The sequence below is a fragment of the Pan paniscus genome, chromosome X, assembly GCF_029289425.2.
Source record: "Pan paniscus chromosome X, NHGRI_mPanPan1-v2.0_pri, whole genome shotgun sequence".
Lineage (NCBI taxonomy): Eukaryota > Metazoa > Chordata > Mammalia > Primates > Hominidae > Pan > Pan paniscus.
Genome location: NC_073272.2, coordinates 154,648,701 through 154,664,765, shown reverse-complemented (window position 1 = coordinate 154,664,765; position 16,065 = coordinate 154,648,701). Strand labels below are relative to the sequence as shown.

Sequence of the window (16,065 nt, the reverse complement as noted above, 5' to 3'; positions counted from 1 at the left end):
TGGTGTATATGTGCCACATTTTCTTAATCCAGTCTATCAGTGTTGGACATTTGGGTTGGTTCCAAGTCTTTGCTATTGTGAATAGTGCCACAATAAGCATACATGTGCATGTGTCTTTATAGCAGCATGATTTATAATCCTTTGGGTATATACCCAGTAATGGGATGGATGGCTGGGTCAAATGGTATTTCTAGTTCTAGATCCCTGAGGAATTGCCACACTGACTTCCACAATGGTTGAACTAGTTTACAGTCCCACCAACAGTGTAAAAGTGTTCCTATTTCTCCACATCCTCTCCAGCACCTGTTGTTTCCTGACTTTTTAATGATTGCCATTCTAACTGGTGTGAGATGGTATCACATTGTGGTTTTGATTTGCATTTCTCTGATGACCGGTGATGATGAGCATTTTTTCATGTGTCTGTTGGCTGCATAAATGTCTTCTTTTGAGAAGTGTCTGTTCATATCCTTCACCCACTTTTTGATGGGGTTGTTTGTTTTTTTCTTGTAAGTTTGTTTCAGTTCTTCGTAGATTCTGGATATTAGCCGTTTGTCAGATGAGTAGATTGCAAAAATTTTCTCCCATTCTGTAGGCTGCCTGTTCACTCTGATGGTAGTTTCTTTTGCTGTGCAGAAGCTCTTTAGTTTAATTAGATCCCATTTGTCAATTTTGGCTTTTGTTGCCATTGCTTTTGGTGTTTTAGACATGAAGTCCTTGCCCATGCCTATGTCCTGAATGGTATTGCCTAGGTTTTCTTCTAGGGTTTTTATGGTTTTAGGTCTAACATTTAAGTCTTTAATCCATCTTGAATTAATTTTTGTATAAGGTGTAAGGAAGAGATCCACTTTCAGCTTTCTCCATATGGCTAGCCAGTTTTCCCAGCACCATTTATTAAATAGGGAATCCTTTCCCCATTTCTTCTTTTTGTCAGGTTTGTCAAAGATCAGATGGTTGTAGATGTGTGGCATTATTTCTGAGGGCTCTGTTCTGTTCCATTGGTCTATATCTCTGTTTTGGTACCAGTACCATGCTGTTTTGGTTACTGTAGCCATGTAGTATAGTTTGAAGTCAGGTAGCGTGATGCCTCCAGCTTTGTTCTTTTGGCTTAGGACTGACTTGGCGATGCAGGCTCTTTTTTGGTTCCATATGAACTTTAAAGTAGTTTTTTCCAATTCTGTGAAGAAAGTCATTGGTAGCTTGATGGGGATGGCATTGAATCTATTAATTACCTTGGGCAGTATGGCCATTTTCGTGATATTGATTCTTCCTATCCATGAGCATAGAATATTCTTCCATTTGTTTGTATCCTCTTTTATTTCGTTGAGCAGTGGTTTGTAGTTCTCCTTGAAGAGTTCCTTCACATCCCTTGTAAGTTGGATTCCTAGGTATTTTATTCTCTTTGAAGCAATTGTGAATGGGAGTTCACTCATGATTTGGCTCTCTGTTTGCCTGTTATTGGTGTATAAAAATGCTTGTGATTTTTGCACATTGATTTTGTATCCTGAGACTTTGCTGAAGTTGCTTATCAGCTTAAGGAGATTTTGGGCTGAGACGATGGGGTTTTCTAGATATACAATCATGTCATCTGCAAACAGGGACAATTTGACTTCCTCTTTTCCTAATTGAATACCCTTTATTTCCTTCTCCTGCCTGATTGTCCTAGCCAGAACTTCCAACACTATGGTGAATAGGAGTGGTGAGAGAGGGCATCCCTGTCTTGTGCCAGTTTTCAAAGGGAATGCTTCCAGTTTTTGCCCATTCAGTATGATATTGGCTGTGGGTTTGTCATAGATAGCTCTTATTATTTTGAGATACGTCCCATCAATACCTAATTTATTGAGAGTTTTTAGCATGAAGGGTTGTTGAATTTTGTCAAAGGCCTTTTCTGCATCTATTGAGATAATCATGTGGTTTTTGTCGTTGGTTCTGTTTATATGCTGGATTACGTTTATTGATTTTCGTATGTTGAACCAGCCTTGCATCCCAGGGATGAAGCCCACTTGATCATGGTGGATAAGCTTTTTGATGTGCTGCTGGATTTGGTTTGCCAGTATTTTATTGAGGATTTTTGCATCGATGTTCATCAGGGATATTGGTCTAAAATTCTCTTTTTTTTTGTTGTGCGTCTGCCAGGCTTTGGTATCAGGATGATGCTGGCCTCATAAAATGAGTTAGGGAGGATTCCCTCTTTTTCTATTAATTGGAATAGTTTCAGAAGGAATGGTAGCAGCTCCTCCTTGTACCTCTGGTATTACTAGATTTTTAAATTTTCTACCTTCTGATGGATGTATATTGGTATCTCAGTGTGGCTCTAACATGTACTTTCCTAATGGTAAATTATGTTGGACATATTTTGGTGTGTTTACTTGCCATCCATATATTTTCTTTGGTGGAGTATCTGTTCAATCTTTTTGCCAATTTTTAAATCAGGTTGTTTGTTTTCTTACATTGAGTTTTGAGAGTTCTTTATATATTCTGTGTACAAGTCCTCCAAAGGGGCCAGGCATGGTGGCTCACGCCTGTAGTCCCAGCACTTTGGGAGGCTGAGGTGGGAGGATCATCTGAGGGCAGGAGTTCGAGACCAGCCTGGCCAACATGATGAAACCCTGTCTCTACTAAAAATACAAAAATTAGCCGGGCGTGGTAGCACGTGCCTGTAGTCCTAGCTACTCGGGAGGCAGAGGCAGGAGAATTGCTTGAACCCGGGAGGCAGAGGTTGCAGTGAGCCAAGATCATGCCACTGCACTCCAGCCTGGGTGACAGAGTAAGACTCTGTCTCAAAAAAAAAAAAAAAAAAAACAAAAAGAAAACAAAAAAAACCCAAGTCCTCCAATGGATATATAGTTTGCAAATATTTTCTCCATATCTGGAGCTTGTCTTTCCATTCTCTTCTGTCTTTTGCAGAGCAAACATTTAAAAATTTAATTAAGTCCAATTTATTGATTTTGTTTCCTTAATGGATTGTTATGTCTAAGAACTCTGCCTAACCTTAGTTCATTAGAATTTTCTCCTTTATTTCCTTCTAAAAGAATTATGGTTTTACATTTAGGTCTATGATCCATTTTAAGTTTATTTTTGTATGAGATGTGAGGTGAAGTCGAAGCTGACATTTTGCATATGGATGTCCAAATGTTTCAGTACCATTTATGGAAAATATAATCCTTTCTTCATTGAATTTTCTTTGCACCTCTGTAATAAATCAGTTGGGCATATTTGTGTAGATTTTCTATTCTGTTCCATTGTCTCTCTCTTTGCCTATGCCATACAGTCTTGATTATTGTAGCTTTGGAGTAAATTTTAAAATCAGGAAGTTTATTTTCTCTAACATCATTCTTGTTTTTAAAATTTGTTTTTGTTATTCTACTTCCTTTGCCTTTCCGTGTATAATTAGAGTCAGATGTTCTTTATCTACAAAAATATCCTGCTAAGACTTTTTTTTTTTTTTTTTTTTTGAGACAGAGTCTCGCTCTGTCACCCAGGCTGGAGTGCAGTGGCGCCATCTCGGCTCACTGCAAGGTCCGCCCCCCGGGTTCATGCTGTTCTCCTGCCTCAGCTTCCTGAGTAGCTGGGACTACAGGCGCCCGCCACCACACCTGGCTAATTTTTTGTATTTTTTTTAGTAGAGACGGGGTTTCACCGTGTTAGCCAGGATGGTCTTGATCTCCTGACCTTGTGATCCGCCCGCCTCAGCCTCCCAAAGTGCTGGGATTACAGGCGTGAGCCACCACGCCTGGCCTAACACTTTTTTTTTTAGTTGGAATTGCATTAAATCTATACATACATTTGAGAATTGAGTCTTTACTATTCTGAATCTTCCAATTACTGAGCACAGTATATCTCTCCATTTACTCAGATTGGTTTTTGGTTTTTTTGTTTTGTTTTTTTCTTTTTTTTGAGATAGAGTCTTGCTCTGTCACCCAGGTTGGAGTGCAGTGGCACAATCTCGACTCACTGCAACCTCCCCCTCTCGGGTTCAAGTGATTGTCATGTCTTAGCCACCCAAGTAGCTGGGATTACAGGCACATGCCACCACGCCTGGCTTACTTTTTTGTATTTTTAGTAGAGACAGGGATTCACCATGTTGGCCAGGCTGGTCTCGAACCCCCGACCTCAAGTGATCCGTCTGCCTCAGCCTCCCAAAGTGCTGGGAATACAGGCATGAGCCATCGCGCCTGGCTCATTTATTCAGATTTTCTTTGATTTTTTTTCCCCTCATAATTTTGTAATTTTTACATAGATCTTATGCGTGTCCTATTAGATTTATATCTAAGTATTTCATTTTTGGAACTATTATAAATAGTATTTTTTAAATTTCAGCTTCCAATGACCCATTGGTGGTATATAGAAATATGATTGGCTGAGTTCAGTGGCTCGCACCTGTAATCCCAGGACTTTGTGGAGGCTGATGTGGGAGAATGGCTTGAGCCCAAGAGTTCAAGACCAGCCTGGGCAACAAAGTGAGACGCTGTCTCTACAAAACTGTTATTAAAAATTAACCATGCATAGTAGCTGTGCCTATAGTCCCAGCTAATCAGGAGGCTGAGACAGGAAGATCCCTTGAGCCCAAGAGTTTGAGATTGCTGAATTAACTTATTAATTATAGGAGGTTTTTATTTTCCTCAGATTTCTTGGGATTTTTTTTTTTTTTTTGGTAGAGACAGGGTCTTACTATGTTGCCCAGGCTGGTCATGGTGTATTATTTCCTTGTATATATTGCTGCATTTCATCTGCTAATATTTTGTTGAAGATTTTCATGTCTGTGTTCCTAATGGTTGTTGATCTTTAGGTTTTTGTAGTGTCTTTGTGTGGTTTTGGTATTAAGGTCATGCCGGGCTCCTCAGGAGGTGTTCTCTCCTCTTCTAGTTTCTGGAACAGATCGTGTAGAATTAGTTTTGTTTATTCTTTAAATTTTTGGTATAGTTCACCAGTGAAACCCTCTGGGTGAATTCAATTTCTTTAATACAGGATCATTATCTATTTGATCTCGGGTGAATTATGGTTATTTCCTAGGAGTTTTCTAGTTTTACCTTCACATTTGGATTATACCACCTTGAATTAACTTGTGTGTGCTGTGAGATAGGGGTCAAGACTCATTTTTCCCCATATGTTTATCTAATTGGTTGGCACCATTTATGTAAAATGACTATCATTTACTGACGATTCGGCAGTGCCATCTTTGCCATAAATCAAATATCCATATATGTACGGGTTTTTTATGGACTCTTAATTCTATTCTGTTGGTTTCCCTGTCTATCTTTGAACAATACAAACTCCCTTAGTTGCTGTAGCTTTATAAGACTCAATATCAAGGAAAGTAAGTCCTCCTGCTTTGTTTACCTTCCTCTAGGTTTTTTTTGTTTTTTTTTCTTTGACTTTTCTACTCCCATAAAAATTTTAGAAACAATTTTTTAATTTCTACCAAAAAAGGAAAAAAATATTGTTCTCAGCAGGAAGGGTGATCAAAATTACTTTATTCAACATTACTGGAGGTGAAACTACATTTATTCTATTTTTAAAATTTGATGGAACACTTTGGTAGGCAAGATAGCATGAAAAACACCTCTTATTATAAATATGATACGTTTTTAAGTCTAAAACTCAGCTGACAAGAAGGGAAGGGAAAAGAAATTTCTGGGGCCAAAAATATTGAGAAACAGCAACCCCCCAAATTAATAAGAATTACAAACAATAGAATCAAATATGGAAGTAGGCAGTTTTTGGAAACACTGGATTTTGAATATAAAATAAGTAGTTTTACTATATTTAAAGAAATAAATGAGAAATTGAAAGTTGGATTAAGTAATGAGATACTATTAAAAATGGCCAAGTAGATTGTAAAAGACCATTTACAACTTGTAGAAATAAAAACAAGAATGAAATTAGAAACTCAATGGATGAGATAAACAGACTAAGCACAAAGAGTGATTTAGTGAGCTGGAAGATAATTTATGAATAAGTTACTAATAAATCAGAACAAGGAGTTAAAAACATGGAGAATATGAAAGAAATTTGGGACATGGAAGATAGAATAAGAAGGTCAAATATTTGTATAGTCAGAGTTGTTGAAGAAGATTATAGAACAATAGGAGAGAGGCAATATGTCAAGGGATAATGCTAGAGTTGCTCGCAGTTCATGAAAGGTACCATTCCTCCACAAGCCCAAAGACTTACAAGCAGGTTAGTATAATAAAATGTTAGTGGAGTATACATGGTGGGTATATTTTCTTTAATTTGGCTGATTGCTGGAAAAATTTTATAATAATAAGTTTAGAAAAACCCTACAAAAGTGAAAGAATAAAGGCAAAAGCAGAAACTAACAAAATAACAAAATCAGAGAGGATCAATACAGCTGTAATTGGCTCTTTAAAAAGACTAAAATTTAACAAAACTAATACAAAAGATATGAATACAAATAAGTAATATTAAGAATGAAGAACAGATAATAATTACAAATACATGAGAGATTAACTACCTAAGAGAATTTTGTGAACAACTCTGTACCAATAAATTTGAAAACTTTTGTGATAGGCAAATTCTCTGGATTAAAAAAAAATCAGAAATTGACTCAAGTAGAATTAGAAAACCTGAATGTTTATGTACCTATTAAAGACACTGAATCAGTAGGAAAATTTGTACTACAAAGGATCATAAGGCCCAAAAAACTTTACAGATAGTTTCGACCAAAAAGAAGAGATAAGTGCAATCTTATATAAACACCTACCAGGAATGGGAGAAGAGAATATTACCCACCTTACTTTATGAGGCTAAAATAATTTGATAAAACAAATAGCAATTACATAAGTAGAAAGCTGTAGGCCAATGTTACTGGTGGATGCAGATTTTAAAATCCCAAAGAAGAATATGTCTAACCAAATACTCGTACACAAATGTTCATAGAAGCATTTTTTCATAATAGCCAGAAAGGGAAAACAACTCAAATGATCATCGACTGATGAATGTGTGAATAAAATGTAGTATAATATATAATAAAATGTAGTATAATATTCCATTGTATTATGCAGCCACAAAAAGAAATAAAGTGCTGACACATGAACCTCAAATGGAAGATTGACCGCAAGCTTCCAATTTCTCTCCATCCCCAAACACCCTCTAAAATAACAGTAAAGAAATCTGTTAAAGGCATAAACCCACAAAGATATGAAGAATTGGAGAAGAAAATAGCAGTAACATATTGGAAACTAGAATGCAGGTAGATATGTAGTAAATGACTTACAAGACCCCTCCCCCCTACAAAAAAAATTAAATCTTAAATGTGGTGGAAGGAAGGCAAGAAGCAACTTGACTTATACTGCAGACTACCCAAAGAGTTCAGGAATTGTCCACAGTAGGTAGTTCTGAAGTAGGGTTGAAGGGAAAGTAAAAGAAGCAGTAATGGTCAAAGGCATCAGGTAAGTTCCAAGATCCCTTCCCTCACTCCATGGAGGTGAAACACTGTGACTTTCCATCCCCCATCTCATAGAAAAGTTGAAGTTCAGTCTCTCTGGAGAGAGTAAAACAAAAGGTCTCTGCACTGGGGGATACTAGACATATTTGACCACGAATACTATACTAACGACAAGGTGATTAAGTAAATAGGCATAATGGATATGAGAACCATTCTCAAGCCCTTTTCCAGAATGTTGACAACCAGACCATTACAATTGAGTTTGGAGATTAGAAAATATTTATCTGGGCTATTTGAGCAGCCCAAGTGGCAAAACGTAGTTCCTAATATTGGGGGTTACTCAAGATAACCACCCAATGGGATCACCCTGCAGAAAACTCCAGAGCTGACAAACACCATCCATGTACACAAAGCTCCACATTAGCTTTTTGGTCTTTCGCTCGTAAGTATAAGCAACAGGAGAACTCTAGCATGAAAGATTGAAATCAAACAGATTATTATTTTATTTTTTTGTGAGGCGGAGTCTCACTTTGTCACCCAGGCTGGAGTGCAGTGGTGCAATCTCAGCTCACTGCAACCTCTGCCTCCCGGGTTCAAGCGATTCTCCTCCCTCAGCCTCCGAAGTAGCTGGGACTACAGGCATGCACCACCATGCCTGGCAGATTTTTGTATTTTTAGTAGAGACAGAGTTTCACCATGTTGGCCAGGCTGGTCTTGAACTCCTGACCCCAAGTGATCCGCTCGCCTCGGCCTCCCAAAGTGCTGGGATTAAAGGTGTGAGCCACTGCGCCCGGCTAGGAAAAGCCTTTTTAAAACTCTATTATTACCAATATTCTCAGAGAGATGAGCTATTACAACCATAAACCAGGAATATCTATTAAGTCAACCAAGCACATTAACAGATTAAAGGAGAAAAATGATATATTATCTTACTAGATGCAGAAAAAGCATTTGATAGAACTCAACATCTATTCATGAAAAAATCTATTAGTAAACACGGAATAGAGGAATTTTCTCTAACCTCATAACAAATGAAAAATGAATCTTATAGAACCTGTAGTAGATATCATACTCAGTGGTTAAAAGCTAAAAACATCTCCTAAAGAAACAAAATGAATAAGAATTGGAAAGGAAGGAAGAAGACAAAGAGTGATTATTCTTAGATGAAGCGATAACTCAAAATAATCTGCTTATATGAGTGATAACTCGAAATAATCTACTTAGAAATAATTAGAATTACTAAGTTAGTAAAATAAATAATTACAATTAATAAAAGATATCAAGATTGATGGATATAAAATCAATATACACAATCCAGTTCGCTGTCTAGATAATGGTAACAAACAGAAAAAAGAATTTAAACAAAACTTACCATTTACAGTAACAACAAACTCTAGGCATTTAGCGATAAACCTAACAAAAAATATTGTGGAGAGAATTATTAAAACTTATTAAAAGACATTAAGGAGAATGAAATAAGTGGAAAAGTAGACCATGTTCCTGAATAGGAAGACTCAAATATTAAAGACATTATCTAACCAATTCCCTAACAGAGATTTTTGAGGAACTTTGAAGCTGATTCTAAAAGGGTCAAGATCACGCAAGACATTCTGGGGGAAACCAGGTTATCCATGTTGAGTAAAAACAACAACAAAAATGGAATGAATTTTATTTCTATTGCACCACCATATACAATATTAAAATCCGTTCAAGTGAGATTATTGCTTAAACGTGAAGCAAATTATTGCAAAACTTTATAATTTCAGGAAAAATATAGAGAAATAAATTATGACCTCAGCATAGGGAAGGATTCCTTAAACATAATGTAAGCCATACAGGAAAGGATCGACATTACATTAAAAGTATTTCTTAGTCAAAAGAAATACCATAAAAAGAAATGAAAAGACAAGAAGCTAGACTGTGATGAGCTATCTGCAACATACATGATAGCAAATGATTACTCTCCAGGGCAGAGGAAAAAGTACTAAGGGTAAGTAAGAAAAATATACAAATAATTCAATACAAAAATTAACCAGGACAAGGCAAAAAAAAAACCCAAAAAACAAAACAAACCCAAACAGGCAATTCACAGAGGAGAAATAAACAAATGACCTTTCAACATATGAACAGGTGCTCATACTAATTAATAATCAGGGGAATGGAAAATCAAACCACAGTAAGATACCATTTTACCTGTCTCAGGTAGGAAAAATGTTAAAAAGTCTGACAATACCAAGTGTTGGCCAGGATGGGAAGCAATAGAAGTTCTTATACACTCCTGGTACACGTGTAGATTGGTTCACTCTGGAAAATAGTTTGGTGATATTTAGTGAAGTTGAAGATGCTCATATCCTATAACCCACTGATTCTATTCCCAAGTAAATGCCCTAGAATTTCTCCCACAGGTGCATGAATGCCCATGGCAGCATTGCTTACAATAGCCCCCAAACTGGGAGCAACTCAAATATCCTTTGATGGCAGAATGATTAAATAAGTCATGCAATGGAATATCTGACCCACTGCAAATGAGTGAAATAGGGCTAATGCTTCGACACAAGTGAATGTGGAGTACCTAATATTGAACACAAAACTGAAGCCGCCCAAAATGCATACAATGTGATTCTGTTGATATGACATTCAAAAACAGGCAAAATGAAATAGTCTGTTATTTAAGGATACTTGCATACTCATAAAACTATATTTAAAAGTAAAAGGAGTGGTAAGCACAAAATTCAAGATAGTGCTTTACCTCTTGGGAGGAGAAGGAAAGATGGTACAGGGGAAACAGCTTCAAAGATATGGATTGGTAGCATTGCACTTCTGAAGCTGGGCCCTGATTTTCATCTGTGTTATAACTGTTTGTATTGTGCAAACTATATTTAAGTGCATTTGGGATGCCTTCACGAGAACTTTAATAAGTATAGTTGATCTTGTCAGGGTTTAATCTCTGAAGTATCACAGGCCTGTCAGATTCGTGAAGCAAATTCCTTTTTGAGTGAATTTTGGCAAACTGTTCCCATGGTGAATAATGGTATGGTTTCATTGCGAAGCCCAAATTGGCTATATTCTGTTTGAAATTACAGTTCTCACTCAGATATGCAGGCTGATTGACTCAGGTCTCATCAGACTATTCTGTTACGATCTGATGGCAGCTGCTTGGGTGAAGCCACAACTTGCCCTCCTTCCCTTGAGCAACCAAGATAGACATCATTAACCTGACTCCTGTGATGTTGGTTCCTAGGAGGAGCACCGAACAGCCAGTTCCCTGAGCAGTGGTGCTCTTACGTGGACAAAGAAATTCAGCCTAGATTATTTGGCCCTGGACTTCAATTCAGCATCACCAGCCCCCATGCAGCAGGTAGGAAGGGCTTTGCGTCTAAGAATTCCCAGGTGATTCCATCTCTGCCTAGACTTTTCTGATTATCAAACCATGCATATTCTCCTTAGAAAGTGTTAAAAATGCAGACATGTATAATGAAGAATATTAAAATCAGCCCTCATCCTGCCTCCCAGAGAGAATGAAATCTTGGTGTATTTCCTTCTAGGGTGTGTTCTTTGTGTGTGTATGTATAAATAGATGTGATATTCACACTTCAAAATTTGGACCAAAAAGTTTATAGAAAAATATCTCAGGCAGAAACAAGGGTGGGGTAGAGGACCCTCCAGGTGTAGGAACATCCTGTTTAGGGAACAAGTAATAGCCTTGTTTGGTTAGACTTGAGGGAGCAGTGGAAAGAACTGTAAGTTGGAAGTAAGGGGCCTTGAATGCTGAGTTGGGCAGCTACCCCTTTGGGTAGAATTCTCATCTGAAAAATGGGAATCAGAAATGACAACACTTATGTCAAGGGCTGTTGTGAGGATTAATTGAGTTAATACATGTAAGTTATCATATCTGTGAACTAGTATCACCCACTGTACAGCGTAAGGAATGAGTGCATGGGAAACAATTGAGGACTTTCCTCCTCTTTTGCTGAGGTAACTCCTACTTGTTTTCTACTTTTAATATCGTTCCAAAAACCTGATATGAGACTGGAGAAAAGCTGGTAAGAAGGGTGAGAGCAATAAGTATAAAAGGAGCATTAGTCAGTTTTGGTAGACAAACAACCCCCAAATCTCATCTGCTTTCAACACAAAGGCTCTTTTATTGCAGGCCAGAGCCTTTGTGTTCCAGGTCATCTCCAGTCCAGGGCCGAGGCAAGAGAAGCAGCCCCCATCTGAAGTGTGCTGGCCTCCTGGCAGAGGAAAAAGAGAGATTGCAGAATCACAGAATACCTCTTTCTCCTTAGGATTGGAACATGTCACTTCCTTTTTGTTATTATTGTTTTGTTTTATTGAGTCAAGATCTCACTCTGTCACTCAGGCTGGAGTGCAGTGGCATGGTCATAGCTCACTGCAGCCTCGATCTCCTGGGCTAAAGTTATCCTCCCATCTCAGCCTCCCAAGTAGCTGGTACTACAGTTGCACACCATCACCCACGGCTGTTTTTTATTTTTTAATAAAAAATGATCTTGATCTCCTGGGCTCAAGTGATCCTCCTGCCTTGGCCTCTGTATTAGTCCATTCTCACACTGCTATGAAGAAATACCTGAGACTGGGTAATTTATAAAGGAAAGAGGTTTAATTGACTCACAATTCAGCGTGGCTGGGGAAGCCTCAAGAAACTTACAATCATGGTGGAAGGGGAAGGAAACACATCCTTTTTCACATGGCGGCAGGAAAGAGAAGTGCAGAATGAAGTGGGGAAAGCCCCTTATAAAACTATCAGATCTCTTGAGAACTTACTATCATGAGAACAGCATGAGGGTAACTATCCCCTTGATTCAATTACCTCCCACCAGGTCCTTCCCAGGGCACATGGGGATTATGGGAACTACAATTCAAGATGAGATTTGAGTAGGGGCACAGCCAAACCACATCCCAGCCTCTCAAAGTGCTGGGATTACAGGCACGTGCCGCCATGCCAGGCCATGTCACTTCCACTTACATTATATTGATCAAAGCAAGTCAAGTGGCTAGAGCAAAGTTGAGGGAAGCAGAAGCACGTGCGTGCACACACACAAGCACACATACAAAGTACAAAGTTTCCACACAGAGGAAAGGGCAACAAATATTTAACAATGTAATTTAATACAAAAGGGTAAACATTTTCCTGACATTTTAAGTTAGATGTAATGAAAACCTTTTTGTTCTCCTCCTTCAGAAACTTCTCCTTTCAGAAGAACAAAGAGTAGACTATGTCCAAGTGGATGAGCAGAAGACACAGGCTCTCCAGAGCACAAAACAGGAGTGGACGGATGAAAGGCAATCCAAAGTATGAGAGGTGCGGGCTTGTGCCATGTGTGAAACAGGGAAGCTTGGGGCTCAGTTTGAGTTTTTTCTTTTTCTTTTTTTTTTTTTTTTTGTCCACTAAAAACACACTGATGGTCAACACAGGTCAAAACCAAGAGAGAATGTGTAGTTTTCAAGGTCTTGGCCAGAACCTTTAGGAAAGAAGACCTGTTTATACATTGAAGGAAGAAAAGAAGGAAGCAGTTGCCTTCCGGAGGGGGCTCTGAGAGAATCTAGCCTCCCCTCTGTCCTATTGGAGCAAAGATTGGAGTGAGTGTTGCCACCAACAGGATTTTATCGTTTGACTCCAATACCTGAAATTCTGACTTCTCTCCTGTGCTTCAATGAGAATGATAAATTATCCTAGCAAAGGGGCCTCTGGAGACCATCTTGTTCCAGCCTCTGAAGACAGTTGAGGAGATCAAGCCCAGCAATGGTGGCAGAATCTTACTCCAAAGACTTCAGCAGACTAGTCATTTCAATACCCAAAGAAAGACAAGTGACAGGGGCAATGGATCTCAGGCTCTGAGATAAGTATATCAGATGACACTGGTGGCTCTAAGGATATTGCAATTAAGCAGCTACCTGTAGCCAGGTATTCTGCTGCTCTTGGCCTTTTCCCACGCATCGTCTCGTGTCTTCTCCGAAAGACCTTGGAAGATAGGCCTGGAAGAGACTGTTGATGCCACTTTGAAGAAAAGAACACTGAGAACTAGAGGAGGGAACACTTTGCCCAAGATTACTCACAAAGCCAAGACCCAGAGTCCAGCTTAGAGAATAGAGTTGTTCAGGCTGCCAATTGCAAGCTCATTCCTGTACCTCATACTTCCTCTGAGGATTTTGACAAAATGGATTAATTGGGTGAGCCTTGGAGACATGTGGGAAACACCTGCAGACACAAAATGAGTAATCATCCTGTCTCCCTTTCAATAGGGATCTGAACAGGTGTTTTGATACTTGAAAGATGTGCATGTCAAGTGAGGGTTTCTTTCTGCGATGTTCAACTGGAACTCTCCCATCAGTAGTTACAATTAGAAATACCTACTGATGGTTAGTCTGAAGGCCATTCTCATGGTCACCTATACAGTGTGTTTCCCTGTGAGCTGGCTAATGCTAGCAGAGGAATTTTTACCGCCTTGGGGAAAGCATAGGTTGTCCCTGGTTATCCTATGATGGGCCCAAGCTTTGGAGTGATAGAGAAAAATGACCAGGAAAAAACCTATGAATTCCATTCTTAGGTTTCCCAGCCAATTGCTCCCTTCTGCTTTAGAAGTGACTAGGTACTGAGAGTACAAACACTCCCACTTTATAATGAAGGCGTCATGTCACCCCTTCCTTTACAGGTCCTGGGGTCCAGGAGACCCAGAATGAAGGTGTCAGTTGGGCATGAAGTGTTATTTAGTGTCCATTCTTGATCCTTCTGAGCACCTACAGCTGGAAACTAAGCAGATACTGGTCCTGCATTCTGACTGAGATTGTGTCTTCTTTATGAGGATAGATCAAATTGGCAGTCAGGCCCATGATAGTCAGTGCAGTTGGGGCAGTTGTAGACTTTGCTACAGGATTTCAGGGTTTCCAATCACCCCACAGGTAAGTGAATGCCAAAGTCTTCTTTTTTCAGACCATAAAAGAAGTCATTTTGATTTTCAAAGAAGCCGTTTTGATTTTCAAAGAAGCAGGTTCTGGTGACATTATTTTCTTCCTTGGACAAAGTGGGGGGAAATTTCTAAGTATTTTAACTGAGTTCAGGGTCCTTAGTGAGCCTGGACAGAGCAAGGAGAGGGCTCCCCACTCCCTAAGCCCCACAGCCAGCTCTGCATCACCACACACAGCCAGAGCCTGTGAGGAGCTGCCTTCTTCCCCATGTGACTTGCAAAGAGTCTCAGGCAAGAAACCAGGGCTTCAAACTGCCAGTTCCCATGGAGGGTAGTTCCCTCGTGTGGAGCACTTGTGTTAGGATCACTGATTATCTGACAAAGTCTGGTGCAGAAAAAAAATTGTAGGCCCAAGTGTCAAGAACCACACCAGATTGGAGATAGAAAAGAATAGCTGAAATTATGTCAGTAGTGAAATGTCACTCCATTGACCCACCGAAAAAAGAAATCTGTTTCTACCAAACATTTCCAGAAACGTATTTATAGCATGAAGAAACACACATGGGTAGTGTGACCTGTTTGGATGTGATTACTTAAAAATGGAATGCTCTGAATAGGCACTCTCTACATTAAAGGTATGGAAGGCGATAGGGGTCAGAATTTTTAAAATTTAATTTTGAAAAAGGTGACTCACCCCTCATTTCCAGAGTGTATGCAATTATGTCCTGCTTTGATAAAACTGCTAGACGATGGCTATGCAAAAGCATAATGATTCAAGGAAACAAAGTACAGGTAGTTTTTGAGCTGACAGCAGCAGAGGCACCATAAGTCAAAATACTGGTTTTGGTGGAGATGATCGATGTGTGTGTGTGAGAGAGAGCTATGTTTCTAACCAAGGGCCTAATGTTTGTTACAGAAATGATCCCAGAGACCTACAAGATGTGGGAATCAGCATAACAGGGCAATGCAGCAATTAACCCCACATTGTTTTCTGTAGTTCCTTTTTGTTTCATTTTCTTCTGTCTCACCTCGTTAGAAAATTCCTCCCAGTCAGGGGTCGTCCAGTGCAGGACGGGGGACCCAAGGGTCTCAAGCCTGCAAGTCCAGAAGGTGACAAACCCAGGAGCACTGGGAGTTAAGCTTTCCTTGGGGAGGGAAGAGCCTTGATGTCCAGCACACAGCCTGGCTATAAAGACACGAAGCGACCTACCCACTGTACAGTCCACTTCACAGGATCAGCTGAATCATGACCTTTAAAAGTTCCGAGTTGAAACTGAAGGCTTTCCTCAGACCTGGCTTTTTCCTCAGTCCCTGTTCATATCATCTCTGCACCCACAATCACACTGATTTTTCAAATTCATTTTGTTTTTGCTGTTTCATTTCTGGCATTAATAAAAGTCTTATAAGGAGAAATCGTGACTTAAGTTCTTTTTTATTTAACTGATGACATCCAATATAAATAAGGAACATGTTTTGAAAGCGGAATATTTGAAAATGGACTTCATAACCACTTTTACGTTGAAGTACAACAAACTTAACCTGACTCACGTGCATGTTATTTCACTGCAAACATTTGAGCAGGTGTCTGTAATCAGTACTGCTTCGGCTCAGCCAAACCATATCTTGTCATTTTCTTAATTTCTTCGTTGGAAACTCGCTTTGATAATTGACACTAAAATCAACTGCTCTCCCTGACACCATGTATAACATGACCTTCGTGATTACTTGCATGAGAAG

General features: G+C 39.1%; 1 protein-coding gene across 2 annotated transcripts in view; it reads left to right on the top strand.

The window, feature by feature from the left end:
- GAB3 (GRB2 associated binding protein 3) overlaps window positions 1-15,747 on the top strand; it is an 82,169-nt gene extending 66,422 nt beyond the window's left edge. For both annotated transcript variants that reach the window (XM_034949914.2, XM_034949912.2), the window contains exons 9-10: window positions 10,647-10,763; window positions 12,606-15,747. In XM_034949914.2, coding sequence (XP_034805805.1) covers window positions 10,647-10,763; window positions 12,606-12,722 — 234 coding nt within the window. In that variant the 3' untranslated portion in view covers window positions 12,723-15,747. The remainder of the gene's footprint in view (window positions 1-10,646; window positions 10,764-12,605) is intronic.
- The last annotated feature ends 318 nt before the right edge of the window (window positions 15,748-16,065 follow it).